At 40.1% G+C, this 11,270-nt stretch overlaps 1 protein-coding gene across 1 annotated transcript; it reads left to right on the top strand.

The window, feature by feature from the left end:
- Positions 1-307: 307 nt before the first annotated feature.
- On the top strand, positions 308-7,722 carry ciao2a (cytosolic iron-sulfur assembly component 2A). The gene is made up of 5 exons (XM_041795156.1): positions 308-596; positions 896-1,060; positions 4,219-4,268; positions 6,703-6,748; positions 7,105-7,722. The coding sequence occupies exons 1-5, from the start codon at positions 473-475 to the stop codon at positions 7,203-7,205; spliced, it is 486 nt and encodes a 161-aa protein (XP_041651090.1). The 5' UTR covers positions 308-472; the 3' UTR covers positions 7,206-7,722.
- The last annotated feature ends 3,548 nt before the right edge of the window (positions 7,723-11,270 follow it).

Here is an 11,270-nt window from a genome sequence, read left to right as displayed (position 1 = left end):
AGTATTTAAAAATTATTGACAATCTAAAAACAAAACAGTAATACAAATAAGGATCATTCAATTATTAAGTGTTAAAAAAATAAAAAGGAATCCTCACTTTATATTATTACGAGAATAAATTCGTAATATTACGAGAATAAAATGTAGTCTTTGGACATACAAATAAAAATACAAATTTATTACAGACAAAAGGGTAAATTGCTTTAAATAAACGCAAATGTTAGGATAATTTGATCTGTCTTCTGTTGCTTTTGCCTGAAAACAGAAGCGGAAGTGAGACGCACTGGCCGCGGTAAAACCACTGATCTTTATATCCGCTAACATTCAGAATGTACTGCTGCTGTCGTTCCAGTTTGTTTAGAGATCTGCTAAAGCTGCGCGCGGCTCTCCGCTAACAGCAGCGGCTGTTTTCCTGTCAAAGTCACTTCTGTCTGTTCCCCGTTCTCCGCTCTACCATGGCGTTTTCTGAAAAATGGACATAGTGTCCAGTCTCGTATCGTTGACTGTCACCAAGGTTTTACAGTTTTCTGGACTCGTGGACTACAGGAATGTCGTGAAGACGAAAAAGATGGAGGAGAAAGCGTTAGAGGTGTACGGTGAGTGCTCACAGGCCTGTTAGTGTTACTGCTGTGTTACTGACCCTGGAGAAGTTTGAGGAAGTGAAGAAGACCGGAAAACTTATTCATTTAAAGTCCCATCAAGTTACGGCCAACAATCACACTGGGTTTTTAATCTTAGAAAACAGCTTTATTTACCAGAAGCTGGACCAGATTTAGTTCAGATCCCGAGTCCTGTAAGACCTCCTATTCTGGTTAAAGCTGATAACAGACACTGATAAACAAACGGCGCCTAACTGTCATTAACAACGCCATGTTTTTATTTTGTCTCCTGTCAGATGTGATCCGATCGATCCGGGACCCGGAGAAGCCCAACACCCTGGAGGAGCTGGACGTGGTGACGGAGAAATGTGTGGAGGTCCAGGAGCTCGGAGAGGACGAGTACCTGATCATCATCAAGTTTTCCCCCACAGTCCCTCACTGTTCCCTGGCGACTCTGATCGGTGAGACTGACCGGACAGCAGACAATAGCCGGAATAAACACGCAGAGATACAGGGAGCTCATCTTCAGCTACACAGAGATATGTAAAGGGATAGTCAGTAGTTTATTGGCATTGGAAGATCTATTTCATATCAGTCCTTACACCAGAGTCTGGCTGTAATGTTTGTTAACCCCTGTTTAATAACTACAGAGAAAGAGATATGCTCAGAGACTAATACAGCTCAACAGTATGGTCCCAGAAGTAAAAATCACATTTATTTTCTTTGTAATATTTATATAAAAACCTAATCATTCCATTAAAAAAAATCCCTGAAAATTCCATGCAAATTCCTAAACATTTTTAAGCAAATTCCTCTGAATAAATTCCATGACATTCCAATGAATGTTAATGAAAATTTCAGGGGACAAACCCAACCCTCACATTTCAAATCTAATTCTCAAATGTTACAAATAAATCTTCCAAATTCAAGTGAAAATACTCCATCATGTCTTTCAAAAGTCCTCAAATCTTTCAGGAAAACTTTATCATAAAACCTAAACATTCCAATAAAAAAATCCCCGAAAATGCCTAAACATTTTTAAGCAAATTTTCCATATATAAAAAATCCCCCTATAATATCTAAGCCAATTAAGAAGAAAATACTCATACATCCTCCAAAATTCCACAAAATGATTGAATCATCTAAACATCTGAATAAATTCTCTGACAATCCCATGAATGTTCATGAAAATTTCAGGGGACAGTCCCTACCCTCAAATTTCCAATCTATTTCCCAAAACGCTACAAACAAATTTCCCAAATTCCTGTAAAAATTCCCCATAATGTCTCTAAAATGTCCTCAAATCTTTCAGGAAAACTTTATCATAAAAGCTTATCATTCCATTAAAAATTTCTCTGAAGGTCCCCGAACATTTTCAAGCCAATTCCCCAAATATAAAAAAAGTCACCCTAAAATGTCTAAGCCAATTAAGAAAGAAATATACACATACACCCTTCAGAATTCCACAAAATGATGGAAACACCTGAATATATTCCCTGATATTTCTATGGAAGTTCATGAAAAGTTCAAGAGGGAATCCCTACCCTCAAATTTCCAATCTAATTCCCAAAACATTACAAATAAATGTCCAAAATTCCCCATAATGTCTTTAAAATGTCCTCAAATCTTTCAGATAAACTTATCATAAAACGTAAACATTCAATAAAAAATTTCCCTGAAAATTCCATGCATATTCGTGAACATTTTTAAGCAAATTTCCCAAATTTATAAAATTTATCATTCCATTAAAAATTTCTCTGAAGGTCCCCGAACATTTTTAAGCCAATTCCCCAAATAAAAAAAAAAAGTCACCCTAAAATGTCTAAGCCAATTAAGAAAGAAATATACACATACACCCTTCAGAATTCCACAAAATGATGGAAACATCTGAACAAATTCCCTGAAATTTCCATGAAAGTTCATGAAAATTTCAAGAGGGAATCCCAACCCTCAGATTTCACATCTAATTCCCAAAAATTAACAAATATATTTCCCAAATTTCCATGAAAATGTCCAAAAATTCAAAGCAAATTTCCCAAATCTCCAAATACTCTCCAAAATATACCAACAAATCCCCTAAATTTCCAGGAAGAGACTTGCATATCGTAAAGCGTATTTCCTCAAATAAATCTCAGAGTTCTAACAGCAGAAATTCTGACTTGTATGAAACATAAATTGTGATGTCCTCATATGTGCATGCACGGTCTCAGGAAGTTAAAGCTTAGCAGCTGAGCTCAGTTTGGATGGTTTTTAGATCATAAAACACCCATAACCATTTCTACTGATTGAAGGTTTGACCTTTGACCTCATTCCTGTTGGCTGCTGATCGATCTAATCTCCAAACTTTAGCAGGAATAAGAGGAATGTGAAAATGAGGAATCAGAGTGTTGGGCTGGTAGATTACAGAGTCACACTGCGGCTGTAAATCCCTCCTAACTTTATGAAGAAAGAACTTAAATACACCCAAATATCACATTCATATTCATGTATTCAAATCTGTCAGAGGAGTTTTGCTGTTTTCTCCCGTGTTTGAGACGTTCGCTACTTTAGCTTCGAGTTTATTTCCTCCAGGAGAGTTTTTAGGAGAGTTTTGTCCTTGCTGAATGAATGGAGGAGGATTAATGTGAGGCTTTTATTCACACACTCTCATACTTTATCCAGTCCCAGTGAGATGGATTTAGTCCATTAGGTACAATAAGTGATGTGGGGATAAGTCCAGCTCCAGAGCAGACATTATAATCAGCCAGTTTCTGCAGTATTCACTGTTTTATCCTCCACTGACTCACTGTCATTATATACTATTGTTAAACTGCAGCACGCTTTAATTACAGACATTTTCTCTCTATATTTAAAACCCACACAGGTGACAAACAGCAGAGTTTGAATGAGCCAGCAGGTCAGACGTGACGTACTAATGACCGCGTTAATTTCTCTGTTTCTGCCCTGAAATAACCCGGGGTTGATTTCAGATCAACAGACAGCGACTTTAACCACGTTTACTGCCAGATTTTTAAATCTGTCATATTTATAGCTCACATAAAATCAAACATGTACCTGTTTAACGCTACAGGAACAGAATAGAAGTCATACACACCCGATAATGGAGGGATTTTCTGTTTTTAAAGATTAAAAAGTGCACAGAAACTCTAGAAAACTGTCCAGATTGTACAGAGCTGTGTGATTTTGACATTTTGAAGTGGACCATCTCACTAATCCTTGGTTCTCAACTGGTGGGTTGGGACCCAAAAGTGGGTCGCCATTGTCTGCCTGTTAAAAAAAACAGTGCTTTAATTTTGAAGGATGTGTCTTTATGTCTTTACTTTGTCACTTTTTTCCATTTCAAGTTCAAACTGCCTCAGTTTTCATTAAAAACTCTCGTTTATGATTAAAAAATTTCTGAATTTTGGGTCTCAGTGGTTGATAAGAGCAGGCTTGTGGGTCCTGCTTCATGCCTGTTGAGAACTACTGCTCTAAATGTTCCCTGTAGGTTTGGTTTTCTGTTTTTGGCCTCTAGTCAAACACCAGAAAAGTTTGCAATAATCCTCTTTAATCCACTGGATATTTCCCCTGAATGCTGATGTTTCTGCTTCTGTGTCTCTCCTTGCTTTTCTGTCTGCAGGTCTGTGCTTACAGGTGAAGCTGCAGAGATGTTTACCATTCAAACACAAGGTGAGTGCAACAAAACGACTTGTTTTTAAAGGGCCAGTCAATGAAAAAACAAAAATACACATGCACCTGCCATCTGCAGTCATGCAGCCCAGGGCAACAGAAGTAAAATCTGTTTTAGCTGCACTGATTTCAGAATCAAAAGTTCACTGTCTGAAATCAGTAATATCCACATGATGAAGCTGTTCCCTTTATTTCTGTCTGGGTTTTTAAGTAACGGGTTAAGGAAAAAAATATTTTTCTTCTTTTATGCAGGATTTGAGCAACTTGCTCCAACAAAACAAAATTTCTCTTTATATTTATCAGCTTCCATGCTTTTGTAATCATTTAAAGCTGCAGTAAACGTTTTTTTTTAGTGTCGAATGCCCACAAAAACAACACAACCTGTCAGGGTGCTGTTATTAAAGCCATCTAAAGGAATAACACACTTCTGCAACGCCTCCTCGCGCTGCACCCTGAGGAAAACCAGCAAGTAACGATGCTCCAGCCAATGAGGAGGCTAGTACTTGCAGCCAATCATGGCTTTGTTCATGCTGAGATGAAGTTTCCTAACCTGTAATTCGGCCGTTGATTTCAGCGAAAAAAGCGGAGCAAAATCGCTCCACGTGAGCTTTGCCACAGCCAGTATTTAATTCAGCAGACATGCTCATCCGCAAGGAGGTATGTGAGAAGAGGGGCAGAGCTACGGAGCTCAAACAGGGAGAAGAACAGGAAGTGAGGGGGAGTAGAGTTGATTCAACATGGCTCTCATCAAATGTTATATACTCAAGCTTTAAGATGAGAGATTTAAAAAGATTTAGTTTACTTTTAATGCCATAAAACGGGAGAATAAAAAACTGAAACGTGGGGTTGCTGGAGGCCTAGTGGTGATGTATCTGCTCCTAATGAGAAGTGGGCAGGAAACCTGAGTGACATCAGCCGTTTGCTTTCTGACATCGTCTTTTATGATGATCTGCATCAAAAAAGCGAAGTTATCGTGTGCTTTTATTTTGAAGGGCATGCCTCCATCTCTTTGTTCTGTCAGATCTTTTGTTCCATCTGAAGTCCAGACTGTTGCACTTCTATTAGAAATATTTGGTTGTGATTGTTGAGGAGGTGGTTGTGATTCCTGAGGCTAGACCAGCTTAGAACCACTGGCTTAGACCGAGTGCAGGAGTTCACCAACTATTACTACTATTGTTTGGCCTTTTAGATATGACGCTTCTTAAACTCTGGAACCCAAGACTCTAATTTTAGTATGAAACAGATATTTATCATGTCATTTTAGCTAGGCCTGAACGATTTGAGAAAATAATCTAATTGCCTAATTCTAATTAATCTCTTTGCCTCTGCTGACCTATTATTGCCATTATTAACCACTTTTTTGAACACATTTATGCAGTTTTTTGCCCATTTTAAACCACATTTCACTCTTCGATAGCTAATTTTTGCCAGTTTAACCATTTCTGCCTATTTTTTTGTCTCAGTGAACCCTTTTTGCCAGTTTATATCAATTTTTCATCCCAATTTAAGCAAACATTTTACTCATTTTTGCTAATTTAAAGCCATTTCAACCACTTTGATCCAATTTTACCACTATCTATGCTGTTTTTGCCACTTAAACCCATTGTTGCCACTTTTTGCTTATTTTTGTCACTTCTAACCCATTTCTGCTACTTTTAAAATCCAATTTCACCATTTTTTTTGCCATAATTAACCAATTTTAGCCATTTTTACTCCATTTTAATTCTGTTTTTGACAAAGGGGATTTACATTTTTAAGAAGGCTATTTACCAAAAATAAAATTAAAAAAATAGTTCATTGATAAGAGCGATTATTTTTCAGGTTTTAGCGCCACATTATGTACTAATGCCACATTATGTAATAACCCTAACCATAGGATTTAGTAGGGGCTCCAAGGTATGCCCTACCCAACTACCTTGCCCTAACTCTAATCGCTTAGTGACTTATGCCTAAACCTAACCCCCCTTCAGGGCTTTAGACTAAACACCTAACCTTAACCCTAGGACTTACGGTGGGCTCCAGGGGATAACCTACTACTTTGCCCTAACCCTAACCACTTAGTGGCTTACAAAATGCGGCGTTATTACATAATGAATTGAAATTTTATTACATTATTACAAAATGCGGCATTATTACATAATGTGGCGCTACAAGGTTAATTATAAGATATGGATTCCACAGCTCAACTTTACAGTAGATCATAATTTTGCTGACCTCCATGTCCTCCAGTCTGGCTGGGACCCAGAAAGCGCCCTGCTGTTTGTTTTGTTCTCTGAGCTGCATGCCTCCCATTTTTCTGCAGCAAGTTTCAATCCAGATGTCTCATTTTTAGGGATTATTTCTCTGTTGACCATATTGGCTCTGTTGCACAACAAATAAATAAAGCAATGCATTACTTCCTGTTGACATTAGTTGTTTTTCTTTCTCTCCCCAGTTGGAAATTTACATTTCAGAAGGAACCCATTCCACTGAGGAAGACAGTAAGGATGTTACATTCATCGATTTAAAAACCTTGTGCTGCAGCGTTTTAAAGACTGTTTATCTGCAGTCAGGCTGCTCTGCACCGTCTTAATTTCATGGATATGTTTAATGGTTTAATTCAGACACATACTTGCACAACTTCAGCATTATGCAGGAGTTTGCCTCAATGTGAAATCAAGAAATTACTCAGTATTTGGTGCCTAGGACTTCCGCGTTTTCTGCTGTTTACCATCTAGCGTTTGTTTTTTTTTAGTTGCATCATATCAGCGTTATATTCTGGCACCTGAAAGCCCCAGCGTGTGTGTTGTTGGTGTGTTCTGTTAATTCAGTGACTGAGTGAAGCTTGTGTCTCCAGTTAACAAACAGATCAATGATAAGGAGCGAGTGGCGGCCGCCATGGAGAACCCGAACCTCAGAGACATCGTGGAGCAGTGTGTGACCGAGCCTGACGACTGACGGAGGACTCCTCCACACGTCTGAGCGTCCTGCTGTTCATTTGTTTCTGTGTGACTGTATTTTGTGCCTGAGGATATTATTCTGACGAGTCTGAAGGCAGAGTTGTGTCAGCTCAGGACAGCCAGCAGATGTTTGGAGGATTTTTTCCAGAAGAATCTGGGGTGATAAAAGACGTGTGCTGACTTTTCAATCATTCCCTGCTGGACAGATTTTTGTTTTTAGCATGAGTTCCCCGTTGACGCTGCTGAGAAAACAGGAAACGACTTCCGTCCGGCTTCATCTTGTCCTCCTTTCCTCTCCACATCAGTCGGAGAGAGGAGACCCATCTCTGTTTTCAGTAGGAAACCTGGAGAAAACTTCCTGTGGTGACTCTTTTTAGATGTCTGTTTTTTGTAAATGCACTCAGAGACCTCTCAGATTTGTCTGGGATCACTAAATGATTTTTATAGACAAGATTATTGTAAAGAAAAAACTGTGATGTACAAAAGAATCAGGAATAAAAAACTCTAGACAAGAAGCTGCTTCTGACTCATGTTTGATATGAAAATGTGATTTCTGTGACTTTAAATCAGCAGATCGATGAGCAGGTTAAGAGAGAAAAAGGATGGACTTTATTGATCTGTGACTCTGAGACGACTGATAACGAGGCGATAGGTTATTAATAATAATAATAATAATAATAACTTTATTTATATAGCACTTTTAAAAACAAAGTTTTACAAAGTGCTTTCACACTCAGAAAAACAAAGCAGCAAGACAACAAAACACAACAACAAAGACAAAAGAACACTCAAGGAGACAGAACTGAGAATACACTGAGAAAGTGGAGATAAAGGGTAAAACGATGATTGAAGGAATAGGAATGAGTAAGAAGACGACATCACATAAAAGCAAGTCTATAAAAATGAGTTTTAAGAAGTGATTTAAAAGCAGTGACTGTTTCTGTATGCCTTATTTCCTCGGGGAGGTCGTTCCAAAGTCGAGGGGCCCTGATGGAGAGGGCCCTGTCAACTTTACTTACAAGTCTCGACTTTGGAACGACCAGGAGGCCCCAACCCGAGGATCTCAGGGTGCGGGCTGGCTCATAAGGGGTTACAAGTTCTGTAACATAAACTGGTGCCAGACCCTTTAGTGCTTCAAAAGTAATGAGTAAAATCTTAAAATCAATTCTAAAACTAACTGGAAGCCAGTGTAGAGACGCTAAAATGGGGATGATGTGATGTTGTCTGTTAAAACCGGTTAGAAGCCTAGCTGCTGCATTCTGGACAAGATGGAGGCAGGAGAGAGATTTTTGGTTAATACCAGAGAGAAGTGAGTTGCAGTAATCTAGACGGGAGAAAATTAGGGCGTGGATGACTTTTTCCATGTCTGACAGGCAGAGGATGGGTTTTAATTTGGAGATGCTGCGTAAGTGAACGAAGCATGACTGTGTAATTTTATTGATATGAGCTGCAAAGGTGGGGTTAGAATCAAACTGAACTCCAAGATTTCTGGCTGTTGATTTGATATTTGATGAAAATGAACCAAGGCTGTTGTTGATAAGGTTTGAGGAATTTTGTAAATTGAACATGATTATTTCAGATTTGCAGGTGTTTAGTTGAAGAAAGTTCTGGGCCATCCAACAGTTAATATCAAACAGGCAGTCTTTTACAGCAGCTAGGCTTCTAGGATCTTCAGGTCTCAGGGGCAGGTATATCTGTGTGTCGTCTGCGTAGCAGTGAAAGGAGACTTTATAATTCTGGATTATTTGACCAAGGGGCAGCATATAAATAGAAAATAAAATGGGGCCTAAAACCGAACCTTGCGGTACACCACAGTTAAGGGTAGAGGTAGAGGAGGAGTGGTTACCTATGGTGACCGCAAAGGTTCGCTCTAAAAGATAAGAATAAAACCAGCTAAGTGCAGTGTCCCTGAGGCCCACCCAGTTTCTAAGATGTTCAATTAAAATATTGTGATCAACGGTATCAAAAGCTGCACTCAGATCTAAAAGAATTAAAATGGCTCCCTCCCCCATCTGCTGCTAAAAACAAATCAATGGTCACCTTGAGGAGGGTCGTCTCAGTGCTGTGACCTGCTCTAAAACCAGACTGGAATTTCTCAAAGAGGTTATAGATAGGGTTATGGGAGCATATGCTGGTTTAGCAATTCACTGCATCGACCTTGCACCAGGCCTCTCCAGGCGTCCTGCAAACTGCCTCCGTCTGGACCAGCCCATCAGGTCCTACGCACTCAGTATGCAATGAGCTGGATCAGGCCCAGGACAACATGCCAAGTGCCCGTATCGAGCAGCTGAGCCTTCCCATCCCTGCTGTCTTGAACACATTAGCATTAGACTCATGGTCTAACAACAATACGCAAAGATGTACCAAAGAGAAGTCGTCACAAAGGAGTCCAGTCTGCACCTCTGGCCATCAGTCAACCTCCGGGCCACACAAGAGGATAGTAACACCAGAGGGACCAAGGATCGAAAGACTCTGACTTTCATCTGCATGCTCAGAAAATGCCACACTGTCTTACCCAGCAAGCCCCATCACCAAGTCTGCAGTTGAGTTCAGCCTCTCAGTCAGCCAATCCATAATCTGCCAACTTCCACGCTCTCACCACTCACAGACACGGATCTGATGACAGCATCCAAGGTATCCCCAAATACCTGGATCTTTGTTTTGGTCCAGGAAACAAGCATTCCCAATGTTTCAGCCTCCTCATTTGGCAAGAGGTCTAATACAGTCCACACAAGGATCACAGCATCAGCAGCAAAGTCCAAAATCAGTGATCTGGACATCGCCAATGACACGCTACAGTCCACTGCCCCTGTTACCATTATCCAGTCCATGCAGGTACTAAAGAGTTTAGAGGAGAAATTTCACCCCTGCCTCACCCCAGAATCAACTGGGAAGAAGTCAGACGTGGAGCCACAACACTCCACAGCATCCTCTGGACCAGAATATGGGTCCAGAGGATCCTCCAGAGGGCATCTCTACTCACCGAGGCAAACGCCTTCCAGAAGTCAACACAGGCTGCAGGTACCCCTCTATTGACTTCCCGAAAGCACACAGTAAGGACTCCAAGTGCCAGGATGCAGTCTATTGTAGACCTCTTAGGTGTAAAACCCAACTGTTAGGCAGCTCGTGTTGGAGCAGCGGATCTGGATCCTGTTCATCAGTATCAAGCAAGGATATTTCCGGCATTGAGAGAAATGTAATACCTCTTTAGTTGTTAAACTCTGCCTGTTCTCCATACAGAGCAGATGGGAGCATGCAAGCACAGGAGGGAGGCTTCTCCACCCACGTAGACCATCTCAGCCTGGATCCAGCACACCTGAAGATATACAACGCAGGAAAAACAGAAAACTCAGAGCTTTACGTCAACATATCACAAAATAAAGGACAACGTTAGGGGGATCCATACTTGAATTACTTGGTAGGGTGTCTTATTTTGATGACCAGGAGGTTCTCATGTGCAGAAGCTTCATAACCCTTGTAATGACAGAGTGCTGGCTGCAGGAGGAGCTGTTGTTCTTGTTCAAAGATCCAGAGATGACTCTGTGACATTCACAGCAGAATAATGAGAGCTGATGCTACTGTCACAGAGGAGGGTAAATCTGCCAGAGCAGGATGATTCATGCTTTCATAGAGCTTTAAATTCAGCATGCACAGTGTGAATCAGTGAATGTGTGCAGTTCACTGCTTTATATAAACAGCCTCACAACTTGTTGCTGTGTTTAGTTGCCCATGCTTTAAATGACAGAGAACTAAATGAGTCATTTTTCTGATGGTTTTTCATCTGCCATTTCTTCAAACCAACCATTACCCACTCCTGAATAAATTCTGATTCTCATCATTCATTTCTATTATTCCTGGGATGACAAAAGCATGACTCACCTTCAGGTCTATTCACCCCGAGTTTTATTTTCAGATGCATTTTCCAATAAAAATGTCACACACTCGGAACTTGCATACAGAGTCTGATACATTTATTTTTCCAAAGTTCATAGAATGTGGAAAATGGTTTAGTACCGAGAAGAGAGAAAGCAGTGAAGATGATCCGGTGGCTCTTTCACTGCTT

This window comes from Cheilinus undulatus, linkage group 9 (assembly GCF_018320785.1).
Source record: "Cheilinus undulatus linkage group 9, ASM1832078v1, whole genome shotgun sequence".
In the NCBI taxonomy this organism is placed as follows: domain Eukaryota; kingdom Metazoa; phylum Chordata; class Actinopteri; order Labriformes; family Labridae; genus Cheilinus; species Cheilinus undulatus.
Note: the sequence above shows the minus strand (reverse complement) of the source record. Positions and strands in the feature narration are given on the sequence as shown.

Excerpts from the sequence above, each read along its gene's own strand:
- ciao2a (XM_041795156.1), top strand. The coding sequence starts at position 473 with ATGGACATAGTGTCCAGTCTCGTATCGTTGACTGTCACCAAGGTTTTA. Across the intron at positions 597-895 it reads GAAAGCGTTAGAGGTGTACG|ATGTGATCCGATCGATCCGG; the intron begins GTGAGTGCTCAC and ends GTCTCCTGTCAG. Across the intron at positions 6,749-7,104 it reads CCATTCCACTGAGGAAGACA|TTAACAAACAGATCAATGAT; the intron begins GTAAGGATGTTA and ends TTGTGTCTCCAG.